At 50.9% G+C, this 19985-nt stretch overlaps 1 protein-coding gene across 9 annotated transcripts in view; it reads right to left on the bottom strand.

Annotated features, from left to right (window-relative positions):
• The window catches only part of DUSP22 (dual specificity phosphatase 22), a 71515-nt gene that overhangs the window by 24847 nt on the left and 26683 nt on the right, over positions 1–19985 (bottom strand). For 4 of the 9 annotated variants that reach the window (XM_027128199.1, XM_027128200.1, XM_027128205.1 and 1 more), the window contains exons 4-7: positions 11937–11986; positions 3243–3295; positions 1450–1694; positions 943–1015 (exon numbers count right to left, since the gene is read on the bottom strand). In XM_027128199.1, the coding sequence (XP_026984000.1) occupies positions 943–1015; positions 1450–1694; positions 3243–3295; positions 11937–11986 (421 nt within the window). Of the gene's footprint in view, positions 1–268; positions 1016–1449; positions 1695–3220; positions 3296–10076; positions 10213–11936; positions 11987–19985 lie in introns of those variants that run through there. The other 5 variants (XM_027128201.1, XM_027128207.1, XM_027128202.1 and 2 more) reach the window with 4 other exon arrangements.

Genomic DNA, 19985 nt, shown 5'->3' with positions numbered 1-19985 from the left:
CACATCTGCGGCCCGCACGAGCGTGGAGCCTGGCCCCCGGCTTGGCCTGACTTCGGCTTTACCCACCACAAGGCACCCCCAAAGCCCGCATCAGAAGCTTCGAGTGGCCCAATGATACGATCCTTTTCCCGTTGGCTTCAAAAGCCATCGTGACCAAACGCTTTCACCCATGAGGCAGAGTTGGTTGGAATAATGAAAAACACTTTTTCAAAAACCATTTCATGAGGTAGCTGAGATCAAATCCCAAAACCACAGCAGACACGAAGGCGCTTAATAAGTGCTCAGGCATTTTAAATGTATTTTTAAGCGCAAACCGTGACAGTGCCTAACGATGCTCTTTCTTCCCAAATCCCAAAGGTGCATGCAAGCCTTGTGACGAGGCCCCCAGGGTGAGAGCAGCGGGGGGCTGGGAGGAGGGGAAGCTGGACGGGGGCCGAGGGCGGGCGTCTAGGGTGCTCCCCACACGACCCAAGGGCAGGCGGTTCAGGCAGGCACCACCGAGTAGGGCGCGGAAAGGCAGGGCTGGCCTGGGCAGGGCCGGCTGCAGCAGGGGGCCCTCCACGGCCACCTCCAAGTGCCTTCCAGCAGACCTCGCACGGGGAAAGGCAGTGAGGCCGACGCCGGCAGTGTGGCTTTCACGGCAGCTCCCGCAGCGCGCACATCCAGCACTCACGCTCACACACACACACACACACACACACACGAGCGCGCGCGTGCACACTCCCCAGCCTGCGGCGCAGAAGCTGGGAGTGGGGCTGCTGGGGTCTCGGGGGGGGCCTGGATCCACCGGGACACCCCTTCCTGTCCGCGGGCAGGGGCGCCAAGGGCTCAGCTAGGTCTCCGTGGTGCAGCTGCCGTAGGCCAGAGGAGGTGAGGCCGGGAGGCCACCCCAGCGCCTGGCGCCAGGCGGGGGCTCCGCACGCCCCTGCTCTTTGTATTTACCCAGAATGCCTCTGGCTTCTTCTGCATCCCGCAAAGGGCTCTCTCCGTACTCCTCCTTCAGCCACTGGCGGAACTGGAGAAGTGAAACAAACCAGGACGTCACACAGCTCATCCCCTACACTCCCACCTGTTACCTGATGGTGTAGGTTTGCCCCTATGAACAGGGGGCCAAGGGGCATCGGGCAGTCAGCTCTGAGGCTGGCCAGCCAGTGTCTAGCAAGAGAAATGACTGCTTCTTCCAGGTTCTGGCCTGAGAACGTGAAAGCAAGCCTGACCAAGGAAACGGTACTTGACCCCAAGGCAGAGAAACAGAAACTAACATGGGGCCTGAGGACAGTGGGAAAAGGGAATGACCGCAGCGGCTGGTGGACGAGTGGCCAGTGATACTGCAGAGGGGCTGAAGGGGTGTCCTCGGACCAGCCGACCTCTGGGGGCCTTTCCAGCCTCCACAAGTCTAGGCGGGCACGGAAAGACGGAGGTGTGTTCCCAGCCCCTAAGCACGCTCACCTGACAGACCTGGTGTTCCTCAAACTCCTGCAGCTGCCTCTGGAAGCCCAGGTTGGGGTTTGCACAGGACCTCCCCGCACGCACAGTGCGCAGGGCATCTTCCCAGCCGAAGTCGGTGACCGTCATGATGTATGCGACCACCAGAGTCACACTCCTGGAGACGCCGGCCAGGCTGCAGGGCCAAGAACCACACAGGCAAGGGAGGGTCGGGGACTCTGAAGGCTCACTGCGGAAGCCTGCCTGCCCTGGAGTGCGAGTGCACAGCAAGCCAGCACGTTACTAGGAAATTACTCAGAACATACCAGCTCTCTCTCCTTTATGACACTAGAATCTCAGGCATCCTTTACCTGTGTAGCCTCATTTTTTTATTGGTTTTCTACTGGCTGTGTCTCCGGACACTTCACTGTCTGATTCCCTATTGCTCCTGAGCTCCTCTTCAGATAGTCCCCGTTTCCCTGGACAGATAAAGTAACTAAAGGACATCCAGGGACTGGAGGGGTCCAGGATCTGAGCAACAAACCCAGTTATAATCTGCAGCCGTTCAGACAGCTTCACGTTTTTAGAGTCTGGTTTTCTTAGGGATATAAGGGCCAAGTCTATAACTTAAAAAACTCATTAAATACAGAAGCCCTTACCAAATATTTTGTGATCCTCTTCACATACATAAGCAGAGTGCCAGCGTGGGCACGCTCTGCAGGCCATAACGGTCAATTTTCTCTCACAGGCTGAGTAAGGGACCGATTTTAAATGCACATGCAAATTAAGGCAGTCACAGAGAGGTTGTGCTGCGTCAGACTTGGAGTGCTCAGCAACGGTTTAAGATGGGGAAGTTTAGCAAATTTCTCATTTTTAGAAAAGCCTATCTTCAGATTGACACAACTGTATGAGATACAAATTCCTAGAACATCAGGCCTGCACATATTCAAATATAAATAATAATAACAGTAAAAAACCACTCTCAAGTAGCGGTTCTTCCTGCGTATCAGAAAAACTGAGAGAGCGTTAAAAAACATACATACTCTTGGGCTGCACCCGGGCAGATGCTCTCACCAGGCACAGGACTCCAGAGCCCCTTGAAACGGCTCTGCGCCGCAAAGCGTTTTGAAGCAAATGTCACAAAACCTGCACTTTGTGTTCATCACATGTCCTGCTCTTTTTAAAAGTAAAATGAAAATGGGCAGCGATGAAACGAGGGCCCACATTCCCTGAGTGCCTGCGACGTGTCAGGTGCGGGGCACCGTGCTTGAGTTCTGTGTCTCAGAGCAGCTTTCTGTGCACGATGTGTGCACAGGTGTATGTGTGTGTACCATGCAGACGGCAGCTGAATGCAGGTGGAGAGCTGCATAGGAACTGCTCAATTCTAGGCGTCTATTCAGTTCCCTTTAAAGCAAAGTATAAGCCCCAAACACATAAAAGCTCCAATCTATAAACTGAGAAGAAATGGTCATTTTGGTGTGACACCCACACGTGCAACCTAAACTCTCCGGCAAGAAGCAGTGCTTTGAACGGGCACCGGACAGAGCCCATACTCTGTCGGGATCTCGGAGGAAGGCTGGAAAAGGAGTTTCTGTGTCGTGACCTCAACAGTCCCTGCAGAAACCTGACTGAGAAAATGAAAATCCTAAGTGAAAAGGAAAGAAAAAATGTACGGTTCTCTTTGCACAAAAGCAAAGGACGACCAACAGGCAGGTGGGGTCAGGTGGGGTGTGCACTGGGCGTTTGGGGGAGGCAAGCAGAACAGGCCAGGGGCCGCCCGGCAGGGCACACGTACCAGTGAACAAGGCAGCCCTCACCTCGCAGGCGGCACTCGTGGATGAACTGAATACTTTCCTTGAAATGCCTTGTCCTGGGGTGAGGAAAAAGGAGAGACGTGACATCTCTGTGCTGTACTCAACACACGATGAAAAGAAAACTCCACTGAGGTTTATTGTAAAGGTCTTGAGTTCACAGCTTCAGACCCCAGTCACCGACCGGGGCTAGAACGGCCTCGGCTTTGAATCCGACCCACACCGCTGAGGTCTGGGAGGGCAGCCCATCCGCTGGAATTGTCAGAAGTTCTCTGCAAGGGATCCCTGAAACACACAGTTGCCACTGACTTGTTGGGGGGTGGGTCCTGCCCAGCCCCATGGTCGGTTTGGGTCCCTCAACACTCAGCAGTACCGTGACCTGCTTACCAGCCACCCAGGCGAGGGAGGTGCCCACCCAGTGTGGGCTCCCTGAGCCCTAAAGCCAGTTCACTTCTGACCGTCTGTGGATAGGTCCTGTCTGCCCGTCCTCCAGGCCGGGGAAGGGGAACTGCTGCTCCAGTCCCGCTCGGCCTCACTGGGTATGGGACTTCGGGAATATCACCTGGCTTCCCTTAACCTCACTTAGAAAGTGGGAGCTATGTGTCACAGGCTGGGACGAAGAAACATATAACAATGTGCTTTGCAAACTCTGAGGTCCTGCATGAAGATGAAACCATGATCTTTTCTCCTGACCCTCGGCTTTTATAGGACCCCCTTCCCCTGTCCCTGGTTCCTGCCCAGCTGTGTGCACCAGCACGTTCTAGATGGGTAGGTGGGTTAAGTACACGTACTCTGAGGGGAACTACAGAGGACGTGCTTTTCGATGTCTCCTGCCTTTGAATGGCTTATAATGCAGCAAAACACCTAAAGATGCCCATGGACTAAAGTCACGACACCTACTGAGTACTGATTATTTAGCAGGGACTCTGCTAAGATGCAAGAGATTCAGAGCTGAATAAAATGTGGTTCTCAGCCACACAAACTAGGTCTGCTGTCTCATGTCAGGGTGAATGAATCCAGTAAGAATGGGGAAATTCAGGTGGTGGGACAAACCAACTCAGCCAGCTATCGACTGCAGAGGAAACTCAGCAACCTAAGTGCCGGTGCCCGGCTAGATTAGGGCAGCTGGCACAGAGGAAACTCTAGTGGCAGGCCTGATGCCGCCATGTGTGGAGGGGCCAGGCTCCCACCCGCAGACTCTAGACTCTCACCTGAACCCTGACTATAGAGCAGGGCAAGGGGTGCTTCTGCTGACTTTCCCAGGGGCAAACGCTCCAGGTGTAAACGTACAAAGTAAGCAGGGTGCCGCGACGCTACTCCCCCAACCGACCTGTTGTAAAACAGGCAAGGAAAGATTCCTGCTGTGATCCTGAAATCCGAGGAGACCTCCTCGGAGCAGGGCTGTGAGGCAGAAGCCAGGAAGGCCAGGCAGCAGAGCAGGGAGGGGCGGAGGGTGTGGCCCTGGAGGCCAGGCTGCCCGTGCACAGGCAGGAGTGACGGTCCAGGGCGGGGAGAGCCGCCCATCCTGTCTCTCAGCAGGCGGAGCTGGCGGTGAACTCTTCTGATGATTGGGAAGTGCTGGGGCTGAGGGGGTCTCCTCTGTCACCCTGAGGCTGTCGGGGCAGCAGTTCCCAGTCCCTCGGAGGCCCGTCTTCCCTCCAGTTCCGGCCACAGAGAAGTAAAGGGGAGGCTGTGGGCTGGGGGCCCCTCCTGATAAAAGGAAGGGCATCTCTGCCCCAGGCTTCCTGCCAGGGGACTGGGAAGTGGCTCATGCCCAGAGTTGCGTCAGCCGCTCTGCGACCACAGGTGGCAGGCCTCCGGGGTGGAAGGGGGCTCCAGGAGCTGCTGCCCAGACCTGGAGCACCCACCCCAGGCTTCTTGGGCAGGGAGTGAAGTAAATCAATGTCTTTATAACTTAAAACACTGTCAATCAGATATTCTGCTATTTACAGCCAAGCACTGTCTACCTGATATTAACAAGTGCAACGGTTTTAAAGACACTGAGCCACTCATGTGGCCGAGGAGTGGCTACAGGCAGCCCGTCCACCCTCTGCCTCGTGGTATCCCACGCAGACACGCCAGAGGGTGGGCAGGTTTGACTGCAGGTCCAGGGCTAGGCAGTTCGCCCAGGACCCAGGCTCATCTCAACTGCAGGCTAGTGGCCTCCGTACCCTAGGCTGGCCACACTGCAGTATCCAAGGGTTCCCAAGAGGCCTCTCCACGCCTGCAGCCCATGCTCTAGCCTGTGCTCTGTGGGGCTCTTTCTGGCCCAGGAGAGCTGTGTCTGAGATGAGACAGGTGGGAAGAACACCCTCCAAGCAAAGGAAGAGCGAAGCAGGAAACGAGAGACGACGGCCTGAGCGCGTGGGGAGCACGGACGGCCTCGGAACACACTGTGGAGGCTACGCCAGGCGGGTGGCTTGTCCCCGGGACCTGTCGGCCCTGGGGAGGCCACCGACACCTTACAGAGACGACAAGTGAGCCCCTTTACTGAAACCCCAGGGTGGGAACCTCTTCTGTCCGCCTTTCACGCCTGCATGTCCAAAATCACACGCAGGATGAAACCCAGGTCCTAAATAAGGCGTGGTGCTGGGTTCAAGGGTCAGTTTTGCCACACCTCAGCACGAGAGACTGAGGTGGGGTGTGGTCAGCAGGGAAACGTCTAAAGTGGCCGGAGCCCAGAGCGTGTGTGCGAGGGGCCCCCCGACAAGGGAGCTGTGAGGAGGGTCTCCCCCCAGCCTCTCCTCTTTCGGCTCTGTCTGCATCAGGCGTCAAGTCCAGGAAAAACCCACCGATGGCTCCTGCCCATCGCTGTGTTGGGACAAGGGCTCCGGCCCAGGAGCTTAATGATGCCCACGGAGGGCCCGCTCGGAGCCCCACCTCGAAACCTGACTCATGGGCAAGACCGGACACGAGACCAAGCCGGACAGACACTCCTGGAAGTGCCTCTTCCAAGGAAAGCCAGGAGGCAGGTGCGCTCAGTGCTCTTGGGGTAGGTTATTTCCAGGGAAGCTCGTGACATAAGCCCTGGCCCGGCCATCACACCCCCTCCTCCACAGTGGGAAATACCCGGGGCTCCGGGCCGCACGTTGCTCAACCCTGGATCAAAGCAGAAGACCAGAGGGAAGCACATCCGCCACAGGCTTCCCCTGAACGCCGGTTCCCTGTTCCTGCTCTTCGTGCTGTACCTTTACTTCCACACAAAGACACGCGGTCAAGCTCTGCCGGAGGACAGCCACCTGGGCGCGTCCAAAAGGACGCGTGCCGACACGTGCGTGTGGCTGCCAGTGTGGAGCTGCCGACAATCGCCGAGAGCACGGGGGCCGGGCGAGAGACGCCCTTCCGTGGGGCTGGGACACAGCCCGGCAGCTGTGCCACTGTCCCCTTCTTCCTCCTCCCCAGTCTGTGCTGGCCCTCCCCACTGGGCAGTGCGTCCCAGTCCGCCCTCTCCATCCAGACGCCCAAAGCAGGACCAGCTGGGTGTCCCTGACCTTCGGGAAAGGATGCTGGATGAACCTAGCCAAGCCGCACCACACGACGCTCACTCTTTGCGTTTGGACAATCTCTTCTCACTCCAAGACGGCAAGACCTGGAGGCTGTGGTCCCCACTGTTGGGAGGTCTGAGGCGGTCCTGTCCTGCTGGGAGGGACTCTGCTTGTGGGAGGTCTGGCCCAGCACCTCGGGGGGCAGCTGGGCTCACCCCAAAGCCAGCAGTGCCAGACCAGGCTGCGCTGACAGCACAGCCACAAGATCCAGGCCACCTCTCCTGCCCCTCATGAGAGTATGAACGTGTGTGTGCACGTGTGTGTGCACGTGTGTGCGGTATGTATACAGGAAAGCAAAGGAGAAAAAGACCAGGAAAGGCCAGCACCCTTAGGGGTTTTTTCCCTCAGAAAAGAATGTCTTAAAAAAAAGCCTATGGGTGGAGTGTCCTCTCTGGGTGCAGGCTCTGGAGGGTGCGCTCAGATCAGAGAGCTGCTTCCTCCTGGGCAGAGTCAGTGCAGCCCCCCAGGCCCTGCGCTGACGGGGCAGCTCTCACTGCACCCGAGGTGAGCGGGAAGGAAACTTCCCCACCCGGAGCAGACTGCACACAGCCTTCAGCACATTTATGTCAAGGCTTCCGCAACTTTTACATTTCCTGCATTGTCAACATTTAAAGAAAAATTGCGGGGAATATGTGTACTGTACTTTTCATTTTGCCAAATAAGGTCATTTTAAAAACAAACAAAAAAACATCCCCTCTCTACCATCTACTACAACATCATTTTACAAAGAACAGTTCCACCCCAAAAACGCAAGGACGACACAGTCTAAGACTAAAAAATAGGTTTTTAAGTTGAATAAGTGAAGAGTCTTATGAAAAACGCAATACACGTTTTCCACATATTTCTCATTTCTGCGACTGCAGAGTCCTCAGGAGTCGTGTATGTGCATCTTTGTCTGGAAGCAGGACAGAGCACATCAGGGCCCACTTAGCTCTGATCTTGCAAAACTGCTTTTTAATAATAAAAGTAGAGAAAAATGTAAATGAGAGAAAAAGAGAGCTGGAAGTACAGAAGACTAAACTAAAGAAAACACACACAAAAAGACGGGAGGTGGAATGAAGCAAGGAGGGTTTAACGCAAGCTCTCTGCATTTCTGGTGCCTCTTCTCTCCACGAAAACCCCAGGAACCTGAGACCCTGCTCGACCCTCAAGCCACTGTTGTCACCAAGTTTCTGCTGCGAAGATGCGATGCTGCAGCTCCACAGAGAAGACAGAAAAGATAACCCTTCCCTTACGGCGTCTAAATCCAAACACCAGCCTGATAAATACTAAACTAGGGATGAATACGATGAGCTGCGACACCCCCAGCCATTCACTCTCGAGACACGGTAACACTCCTTTCTTGAAGAGGCAGAATATGGAATCTGATTCTTTGGAGACACTTAGTGTCTTTTTACACACTTGCACTACCTCACCTAATGCTACGGAAATCGTGTGAGACAGGTATTTCACAGGGGAGACAAGTGAGGTTCAAATGACTTTTGCCCAGGGAAGCACAGACAGAAAGCAAAAGCAAACATTCCCAAAGCCTCAGCTCGCTCAACCACTGCACGTCTGCCACTGGCAGAAGGGGTGTGCATTTGATGTAAACCCGACGATGCCTCCAATTCTGCAAAGCACGCAGAACACACCAGCCTGGGTTCTGTGGGGTTGTCACCACTGTGAGAACCTGAACTTTCATGTGTCCTGACTTTGTGAGGCAGGGTGGTAGTGGGGACCAAGCTAAAATTCTGATGTGTTACTGCTGTCTCCGGTCAGGGTTCTGCATTTCAAATTCCTGGAAGATCAGAGGGGAATTTGTGAGGAGTACGGCCAAGACAGAAAACTGACCTTTCTGGCGCGTCTGCGGTGACCGAACGCAGGTAGTCTCCAAAGGTCACAACTCTCTTACTAAGCATAATTAGCAAGAAGAATTCCTGCTGGTATAGGGATTTGTGGGGAAAGAGTTAGGATATCAAACCTTAAATTATATCCGAAGTTGGAAATAATTTTTAAAATCTTTAAGTTAAAAAAATAAGCAATACAGTTTTCTAGAATTTATTTTTGTCCTTAAATATAGGAACTCTCAGGCACCAGGAAGTAAAAGCTGCGAGACTGAAGGGCCTCTGGTTCTAACTGGGCTTCCAGAGCAGTAAGAGGATTTGCCTCCTGACCATCTACGTCGGTTGATGATACAGAAGCTGAAGGTTCACGGTCAGCCTGCACATGCGCCTACTACTTGGTGAGTAATAAATACAAGCTACCCAAAGCGACGTGGGTGATACAGAGAAGTCAAGAGCTCTGCCTGCCAGCGTCAACCGTCTCACTGTACAATGAATGCATGCTCGCGGTTAAAAGGCAGGCTGTGCTTTCCAATGAAGTATCTGTAACAGGTAGAGAAACTCAAACTATTTCATAGGCTGTCTCTTAACATACGAAGTACCCTCGAATTCCAAGCTTAACTTCACGATCTCTATATAACTTCACTAAGCAAGAGACATTTATAGAATCGTGCACATTTATGCACCTAAATCCCTACCTGTGTATAAGCTTTGCTATTACTAATGGATCAAAAACAAACGTTTCCCTAAAGAATCACACATGTGCCTATGAGCACAACCGTCTTTCCCTGAGTTATGGTCTGGACCCCCTTTTCCAACTGAACCCGAGGTCAGGCTGCTGCAGGGCTTCACTCACGACGGCAGCAACGGCCACTGCCCAGCTCGACCTGTCACCAGCCCCGAGCACAGACGCCGCAGCACCCACCTGCTGGACCACACTCTTGGCCCGATTCCAGGAAAGGGTAAGAAGGCAAACCACACATCATAACAAGACATCTGTACACACTTGGGACAGCAGAGAACAAGTTCAATCTTATGAGCTAGTCCTCTGGCCCCAGGCTGACTGGGCTCGGGCTGGTTTTGCCAGAAGATCTGAACAGACCCAGGAGACATCGGAAGTCGGGGGAGCGGCTGCTGCACCCCCTGTCCCCGTCCTTCCCTGGATCACACCTTCCCAGCATCCGCAGTGGACCTCCTGAGCACCTGTAACTCTCAGGACGCACCAACGCACTTGGAGTAAAAACACACTTATTTTCAAAAGTGCTCAGAGGTCACAGAAAACACTTCCACACACATGGTCTCATCTCCACAGATCCTGGAGGCAGGCGTTTGCAGATGAGAGAACTGAAGTTCAGGGGCGTTAGAATGACTGGCCCGTGGCAGAGGGAGCTGCTTTTGAACCTGAGATCTCTAAGCAGTCTGGGTCTACCGCTCACTTGTCTGCACAGGGCAGGACAGCTGAGCGCTGTCTTCACCTGGTGAGCTAGGGTCCTTGCCCCAGACGTGGAGCACAGTGCCTGCCTCCACCGAAGCTGAAGCATCCTGGGGCGGTTCGAGCAGAGTGGCCATCTGCCCTGACCACGAACACCCACGGGCTGCTGCAGTCAGATTCTTCCGGAGGGTCAGGATGCCAATCAGGTACGACAAGTTCAACAGTATGTTAGAATTTCGGTTTGAGATAAGAGCAGAGCAACCATTCTAAAAACAGCCACCAAAACATGGGCAGAAGACTGCCGTGGCCTCGAGAGACAGGCAGTGGCTCGCTTCCTTCCGTATACACCATGCCCTCCAACCACTTCTGTTTCTCGACACGACTAGTAACCAAGGAGGCTCTCTGATACTTCTTCTCCTTCCAGATCTAGGCTACTACTGTTTCCCTGGTGACCCTATAAAATCTTTCCTCACCATCCTCGATCTTAAAGACTGACCTTTTCTGTGAAACACGGAGAGCTGTTGTGGAAACACAGGCTTTGGGTAGGAGGTTTTGGCCCTGCATCCAGCCTCCCCTGCCCCTTCCTGGTCTGACTCTACACCTCCTGCCCCTGCCCTCACCTTTACTCTTTCCCCCATCAGTCCATCTGACTATAGCCTCCCGTTTTTCCAAACAGGTAGACCTCACAAAATTATTGCATAACCTGTGATTTCTCTGCTCTCCAGCAGTGAAAAACCAAGGTTGGCTAACATTCAGTATTGGACAACCTTCAGAGTGGTAAAGTTGTATGGTCTGTACTTCTGATATGTAGGCCTTGCAGGCGATAAAGCTTGAGAACCATGAAGGTTCTCAATCCTGACAAGCCCATGGACTCCCAAATTCTCCAATACCACAGCCTCTTCCCTGATGAAATGCAGCAACATGTCATTCTGGAAGGGTTGTTGTGTCTGCCCTAGAACAGGCAGCAAAGGTGAGTCTGAGGCAGAGGCTGGGTTGCTGGACGTACTGAACAGCCACGTCCTCGACTCCCGTGGCTCTCAGCCTGCCTGGTTCAAATCCAGGCTCAGGAGAACTTTCATCTAGTCCACATCACCTCCAGACACCGAGGAGTGTGGTGTCACAGCTGTAACCTCGTTGGTCTGCAACCCCTGTCCCACAGGTCTCGTATGACTGTGGGGAATCTGGAAAGGAGAGCGACTATGAATCTCTCTTTGGAGGGACACACAGAGCTAAAGCGGCACCGGAGATGTATTCAGCTGTGGGGAAGAGAGGGCAGGACTTTCCTAACCAGAAAAACGTGGTCTCTCAACTCAGATCAGCTTCCCAAGGATGCTGTCCCTCAGGCGGCCACTGGCCACGTGAGGCTGCCAGGCACTCGAGACGGAGCTGGTCCGAATGGAATGCGATGTAAGTATAAAAAGCGCACCAGGTTTTGAAGACTTTGTATGAATGAAAGGATATAAAATATCTCATTTTTAAAATGCTGAGCACATGTTGAGTTGATAGTATTTTGAGTATATTGGGTTAAATAAAACGTATTATTAAAATTATTGTCACCTGTCTCTTTTCTACTTTTTAATGTGGCCCCTAGAATATCTAAAATCATGTGTGTGGCTTGTGTCTGTGGCTCGTATTATGTTTCTGTTGGACAAGGTGTAACAGCTTCCAGGGAAGGGGTGCACATGCTAAAGGTTTGGTTTGAGGCACCCTGTACAAAATTAGGCTCTTCATACACACCCCACTGTCAGAGCTGCACAGGGGAAGGACCGGCAAACCAGCAGCGCTGACCTCCTGGCCCTCCCCCATCGCGGCCGGGCGGCAGCTGTGCATCGAGGTCCCTCTGCTCTGATGGCTTTAAGTCCTTTATCTTTAATATGTCCAAATAATACAGAAAAAAACTTACAGGTTTTGAGATGGTGAATCTGCTGCTGGAATGCACAGGTATTTGACCCCCTGTGGAATGATAAAAAATAAAATAAGATAAAAAGATGATACTCTGTGGAGAAAAGTATTTAAAGGAACTATTTACTCAGGTCAAAAAATAAAAAGTAAAAAGGAGAAGTTTTTCACTCATCTTCTATTGCCAAGGAACTGGAGGAAAACTCTTAGTTAAGTTCCTGGTCATTTTCTATGACCATGCACACAAATATTCATGCTCTCGTTTGTAGGTTAGACAGGGTTTATCAAAGAAGCGAGATGACTGAGTCCTTCCCAGGAAGTGTCTACAAGTTTCAAAACTGTCATCTCTGATGCTTGTTCAAATACTCTACTCTTTAAATCTATTTCACTTAAGATCCTGAATGGCCAAAAAGGAAGCACTGATAGTAAAAACCTTATCATGATGACATGTTATACGACAGTCTTAGGAGGAGGAGAGTTACAGTTTCACTGATGCAATGGTAGGAGCTTCACACACTCGAAACAATTTGATTTATTTTGCTTGCTTTTCAGAAGAGTAAAAGTTTACATACCAAACTAATATTTTTTTAAAAGAATGACCCAATTTGAAAAAAAATGAACTTCACATTGTTCACTATAAAAATCTATAAAAATGTTTATGTAAATTCATACTATAAAAAATCATGCCAAATTTGAGTTTTATTAAAAGCCTGGTTGCCTCTTCTTTGGAGGGATTTAAAGTATATTTCAAAAGGTCTTCAATGTCAAGTAAAAAAACAAAGTCTAGAAATCTCAGCAAACTTTGCGAAGGAAAATGGCTTCATGAAGACTTAAATAAACCACTTTTAAACCTTTCTCTCTTGATAGCCTAATCTAACAGAATCTAGCCACCAGGTCATAGATAATTAACGGGGAACACATTTTCCGAAACTAGAAAAGTAACCAACCTAAGAGAGTCAAAGAAGGAGAAATATGTGGAATCATGGTACAGACAACCACATGTCCCTTAGCAGTTGAAGGCATAAAATTATTATTTCTAGAATTATTTGCAATTTTTTTGCAGCTGATCATTAAAATTTTACACTCAACTCGTATCATTAGGAATTTCTGTGTTGTACTTGCTAGTGCAGTCTTGTGAGGAACATGTGGTCCTCCTCCACGTTGTGGATCCCACTTTCCAACACAGAAGCTATAGAAACTATGTTTCTCAACCTCCTTTGCTGTTAGGGTGCAGACTCGGACCTGGTTGCATCATCTGACACACCTACTTGAGGCAGATTTGGAAACAGGACACGGGAAGTGTCAGATGGGTAAAGAGCACCTGCTCAACAGGTGCAGGTGGCGGCTGAGGCGGGAAGTGCTGGGCGGACGTGGCAGCAGGTCACAGTGGGCAGTTGTATGCTGTGCACTGGGTATTGTTCCTCGAGCTGCAGTTGGCAGCCTGTCTCTCCAGCTCTTCGGAGGAGATCATAGCCCTCGGCTCTCTCTTAACAAGCCCCTTTCTGCTGAAGTGCCTCAGAGTGGAATCTGTTGTCTGCAACTGAGATCTGAGTGACACAATTCCCCTTCCTGTCCCCCACCATTATGAGAGGTCAGAAAAATCGTTTCTCCTGCTTATTTCACACACACATACACGTATATGTATATATATTTTTCAGTTTTGAGTCAGTCACGACATCTTCTAACAAAGGCTCCCGTGGATCTCCAAGAAGACGAGTTTTACTGCTACTTAACCACAGCGGAACACTCCACACGTGGCCAAACGTGCTAACACGCCACGGGTTAGCTGCTGGGAGAAGAACGTGAAGCAGCAGGCTGTCCCTCACTCAAGCTTCGCTTCGTCACCTCACTGTCTCCTTCCGTCCCCGTCCCCTGGACTCTGGGCATCGTGCTCTGTTGGAAACAGTGAAGTGGCTGCCTGAAGTTCTAAGCAGCTCCAAACCCAGAGAGGTTTGACAGCCCTGATATGAAGGGAAAGAAAATGGAAAAGGAAACGACACTGTTAAAAAGAGTCATTTCACGCCTCCCCTCATGGAGGCCAACAGGCTTGCTGGTGTAGACACACACTGATCATCTTGTGATCCGCCATTGAAATGACTCATTTACTTTTTTCCTTTTACTCTGAAGTGAGAGTCGGCTGGATCAGGCCCAGAAGCTTGTGAAATGCTTCCCTCCCACACACTTCCCCCAAGTTCCTTCAGACCAGCCCTTCCAGAGGGACGGGAAGGGTTCTCAGGGTTCCACTTTCCCTTCTCCTGCGACTGTCGGTCTGAGCAAGCTGCTAGGCAGCAATGCTGAGGCGGGTCCCTCTAATGTGGGATGAAAGCACCTGCCGCACTTTCCGACCGACAGCCCCTTAATCCTGCAGAATCCAGAGCCGGCCCAGCCCATATGTCGGGAGGAGAGAAAAAAAGGAGAGAAGGAAGAGAGGAGGGGAGGGTAAGTGGCTCTCAGCTTATCGAGAGCGTCCGCCATCAATGCCAGCATGGTGTCGGGGGGGGGGTGCTCTGCTGCTTCAGGGGTCTCTGGACGGGGTCTCGTTCCCCTCTGTGGTGCCTGACGTACGAAGGGAAAGAGGCCAGCCCCGCACAGCAGGAGCAAGCCGGGAGAAGGTGGCAAGGGGTGTCCCCACTCCGTGCCTGCCGAGGGTGAGGAAGCACCTTTCGGCCACGTCGGTCCCCTCAGCCTCACTAGCTGGGACGGGCACGTGGCAATGATGGCTTCCCATCTGTGACGCATTTAAGGAGGAACAAAGGGTCTCCTGGCCACAAGTTTGGGGATCCCCTACTGCAAAGGAAGGACGCTGAAAATATACAATACAAGATCATGTTCTCTCAAAGACACAATAACAGCAGTAAGAACCTTCCCTGGAATGATGCCTGGCACACCACAGGCACTTACTAAACGTCTGCTGGATGATAAGAACGAGGTGAAAATCAGTTAACATGAAGATCACATCGTAAGAATAGTACAAGGGGAGAAAAATATTGTGACGTGCCCAGGCCTTATTCTGGTGACCACAGAAACAAGAGGCACGCCATGCTGGGGGCACGCGCACACACACGCTCCAGCGGGACACAGCTAAGAAGCAGCTCACCGTGATCTACAATAAGAAGGGAACAAACTATGCAAATACAGTGAAGAAAGGAGTCAAAACTGTCGAAAAGGTTCAGTTGCTCACCACCCAAGAACGTCTACTTATCCTGGCTTAGTCATTAACAAAGCACAAAAAGTATCTTTCTTGGAGGCCACAGACTGCAGAACAGAAGGTGCCTGAAAGAAGGCTTCAGATGCCTGCACATGTGTACAATTCAGTTAATTACTAATTCAGAAAGCAGCAAGAGTGCTGGCAGCGTGAAGGACCGCAACGCTAATGAGAAAGCCGGACAGACTTAAAATTATTAAAGAACTGGGCTCAGCAAATGTTTTAATATGATGTGGAACACAATTTTTCATCTACCTGGACCTAAACAAAGGACCTTTCTGTAGTGCTGGAGTTCAGAGAGACAGATGTTTAGCTAAGTTACGGAAAGTTTAGCAAAAAAATAAAGAACGTCTTATTATAGGACAAAATTCTAGAGCAACCTGAAAACTTCACAAGCAATGAAAGCAGCAGCCATGGTCTCCCTTTTATTACAGCGCTTGCTGGGGGTATCTCCTCCTTCGTATTTGCCGCTGGTATTTTTTAAAACCCCTAAAATCAGTTATCTTCTTTGAAACAAAATTCTTACTAAATAAGTAAAAATTCAGTATTTCCATGATCTTCAAAGAAGTGATTGTTGGAAAGCTAATTGACATTAAACTTTTATGGAGCTAATAAATGTCGAGTTACAGACTCTCACCTTAGAGAGCTGGCCCAGGAGTGCCCACTGAAGTACAAAAAGAAGCTCAGTTAAGACGGCCATGGTTCCTACGAGGGACAAAGAAAGAGCAACCAGTTTCTTTGGACTACATGACCTTCTGAATGGCCTCACATGTCCTGAGAATGGCACCAATACTGATGAAATGGGAACCAGAGGGAGGAAAAAAGGCAAAAAACGTATACACTAAATCTTCACAATACCAAGTGACACATCGATTAGTGTGACATAATGTCACACTAATGTGACACAACGTAGGAAAAAAATTAGGAAAATACAGAAAAGAAGTAAGAGTTAGGTGGGATTTGCCAAGGAGCGCTTTTTGGATGAAGTTTTTGTTTTTGTTAGGTTTTCAAAGAAGCGGTAGTCATCACTTGACTGAAAAGAAAGTTGAGAAAGTATTCCAGAGGCTCTTCTTGAACAAAAGGTTAAAGCTTTCTAAGTCCGTATTCTCAAAAGTTCTAATAATTTTCAGTTTTCTGTTTCAACAAGCATAGTAACCACCAAGAGTAAGGTTTTTGCCTTTCTTTGGGTCTGAAACTAAAGATTACACTTAAAACGATACGTAGGCAAGTACTTGAAAAGCAGGGCCAAGGTTCTGATTTCAGGACTAGTGAAGGAATCAAACTCTCGCTTGTTTCAAGTACAATTTCTAAAATTCACTGTTCTTTTCTTTCTGAAACATCGTAAGTAAGAGTCTTCTGAAGAACCTAGTTGACATTCTACTTTTCAAAGGAAAGGCCAAGCCCTTCAGAGCTGTCTTCTCTCTCCCAGGACGCTAATGGAGACCAGTTACAGAAAATAACTCCTTCCTGCCTATTTACAACCTAAGAGGAAACATCAGTAGGAGAAGCAGGGGCTCACTTAAGGGGCCAGAGTCGGGAAATCCAGGCAGAAACGACATAATCAGAAATCTTGGTTTCTCATTTATCCCGTTCAGTGCCAGCAGCAACTTGGGTGTGCATGGGAGGACCCCTGAAGAGACTGCGTTTTTCCTTTGACCAGCATGTTTGGGGGCTGTACTGCACGGCCTGAGAAAATAAGCTGAAGACCCCATGAAAAGCTAGTTTCACCACATTCCCAAAAAACTCTTGAGTCCAGAAAAGAAACATAAAATTAAAGAGAATTAAATGTGGCGACTTCCCTGGTGGCGCAGTGGTTAAGAATCCACCTGCCAATGCAGGGGACACGGGTTCGAGCCCTGTTCTGGGAAGATCCCACATGCCGCAGAGCAACTAAGCCCGTGCGCCACAACTGCTGAGCCCCCGCACCCTAGAGCCTGTGCGCCACAACTACTGAGCCCACGCGCTGCAACTACTGAGCCCATGTGCTGCAACCACTGAAGCCCGTGCACCTAGAGCCTGTTCTCCGCAACAAGAGAAGCCACTGCAATGAGAAGCCCGTGCACGGCAACGAAGAGTAGCCCCTGCTCACCACAACTACAGAAAGCCTGCGCAAAGCAATGAAGACCCAACGCAGCCAAAAATAAAAAATAAATAAATAAATAGGACTGGAAATACAGTGTTAAATAAAAAAAGAATTCAATTTGAACTGTCTCACACCTGATCAGAAGCAGGACCACAGCTTATACACTAATTTTTAAAAAGTCTTTCTCGCCTGAGACAATCGCTCTCTCCACTTTTCTGGTGTGGTAAAACACACACACCATAGAATTAACCATTTTAACCACTTTAACAAGTACACAGCTCACAGGCATTAATGCACTCACATTCACATCCCTGCCGCCCACCTTCAGAACCTTGTCATCCTCCCAAATGGAAACTCGGTCCCCATTAAACACTAGCTCCCACCCCTCCCCAGCCCCTGCGAGCCTTCTACTTTCTGTCGCTATGAATTTGACAACTTCTGCACTTTTATATAAACCTAAAGGTAGGTAAACTCTGAAAAAGTTAGTCTGGCCACACTCTTAAAGGTCACATACCCAACAGATGGCAACTGCTGACTTGGAATTGCTTTTGGACAAACATACCAGGTTTGACAGCCTCACTGTCTGTTTCGAGGGCCCCTCCTGGCAGAGGCTCAGTGCAGAGAAAGCCCAGGAAGATGCCCAAATCGCTCATGTACGTGGAAGCCAAGCCCAGCTCCTGGCACATACACTTTGATTAGTATTTCTCCTTGATGTAAGAATTTTCACCCAGCCAATAACATTTTAAAAGGAAAAAGTACAGTACATAGTTATATCCATAAAGAGGTTACATCTGGAAAACCCGATGTGCGTCTGCGGACTAAGAGCTGGAAATCAGCACAAAACACCAGACAGGGAAGGTCCCGAGGGTGAGGCTCCGCCATCTCTCTTGTTTGGTTGTTTATACCGCAGCAAAAATCTCAAAGAAACTACTGTAGAAAATCACCCCAGAAGCTAACTGCGGCCCCTTAGCTGTGCCACATGATACACGTCTTAAATCCAGGTTCTAAACCGAAGATGCATTTTCTTAACGTCCCCACTTGCCACTGATTCTTCCTGCATCAGCTAAATTTAGGAAACACCGCCACAAATAACAACTTCCAAGAACTCTGTGGTGCTTGGTGGGGAGGGGAGGGGTGGGAAGGTCAGAGTGGAGAGACAAGATTTAGCGCTCAGTTTGATTTTGTGAGAAAAAATGCAAATGAGAACCCTCCAGCACCTGCTGGCTTCTTTCAGGTTAGTCAAAAAACGACATACATTTGACTCGTCAGGTCAACAGGTGGAGAACCCAAAGGCTTATTTTTGCTCTAACTCCTTTTGCTAACACGGGCACAGTCCGCTGGAGTCCCTCAGGCTGCGAGGGCGGGCGATGGGGAGGTCACGCCAGCCCAACCACCTAACCCTCTTCCGCGACCTGGGTTCTGTCTGAGGACCTGCTGGTGCGCCCGATGTGACTCGTGAAAACAGGGCAGTTTCGGCAAAATCTCTCCAAATCGAGCAATTCTACGGTGTAACCTAACGGGTGTTAATGCTACACGACCACGTTGAAAGTCACCGTGAATGAAACACTCCTCAGGAGTGATCAGCAGTGGACCAAGTTTGCCTGTAAAAGACACAAAGGTGGATTTTTATCTGATCGTGTGTCTCGGCTGGTGAAACACCCCGTCTGCAAAGTAAAACGACCCCCTCCCAAGCTCTGTGGCTCTGTTACGAGCCCCCTTCCTCCAGCTCACCAAGCCCAGGCACCTGCTGCCTGAGACCCCCAGGCATCCTGCACTTTCCTGCTTCCCCCTCCCCAGGCTCCTGTGGGTCCTTCTCTCCCTCAGGAGTCCTGGGGGGCACTTCCTCAGAAAGCACCCCCGTCCCAGGCTGACTCCAGCGATTTCTCTAACTGCCACCCAGCACCCAATGGGCCGCACAGGGTGCCGGGGCCCCAGCACAGAGGACGGTAATTGACTTGAGGGTATCTCCCTTAGACCCCAGTTCCCTTCAATGCCTGGGTCCCATCTCACTCATCTTTCTTGCAGCGCCCTAGGCACCTCTCTCTCCAGAGATCATCAATACATGGTCACTAAGTGAAGGAAGGGAGATCCACCTTTAGAATATTAAATTCCAATGTGCCCTGAGAGTCCCGTGTCAAGGGGGGCCAGAGGTCCCTAGAGTTGGCAGGAAGCACCGCCCAGGGCAGGCAGGCAGGCCAAGCCGTGTTAAAGGGCGATGTCTCCATCTGCAGGGTCCTATGAGCTCTAAATCTCAGCAGGATGCTGCGCCCATCTCACTAACAACGAAAAACTATTACTAAGGTGGAGGCTGGCCAGATGCTCAGAAATTTCCAGGAGTGCATTAAACTGGGGACTCAGTGGCGCCAAGTTTCATTCCCAACACAGGCCCCTGGAAACCGCTGGCTCAGTCCCTGAGGTGCACCCCAGCTACACTCCCTGCCACCTGGCCACCAAGTCCAGAGGTGACAAACAGGCCCGTGTGTGTCCGGACACAGCCCGCCTGTTCATCTGCGTGTGGCCTGCAGTTTCTCTCAGGACACGGGTGGGAGGGGGCGGCAGAGTGCTGCCCGGAAACCTCAGGGTCCTAGAGCCAAACATATTCATCATCTGGCCCTTGACAGAAGGTGTGCTGAGCCCTGGTCGGACAGTGACGCCTCGAGGTCACCGTGACAACCTGGAGCTCATTAGGTAAATCACACGTCGCATTCCTCTTCCACACACGGGATATGAGGATCAGGCCTCGGGGGCTCAGGCCTTGGGATTGC

This window comes from Aethalodelphis obliquidens, unplaced genomic scaffold, assembly GCF_003676395.1.
Source record: "Aethalodelphis obliquidens isolate GAN/ISIS:26980383/991018 unplaced genomic scaffold, ASM367639v1 scaffold34, whole genome shotgun sequence".
Taxonomy (NCBI): Eukaryota; Metazoa; Chordata; class Mammalia; order Artiodactyla; family Delphinidae; genus Aethalodelphis; species Aethalodelphis obliquidens.
The sequence above is the reverse complement of the archived record's forward strand: the minus strand, read 5'-3'. Positions and strand labels throughout refer to the sequence as shown.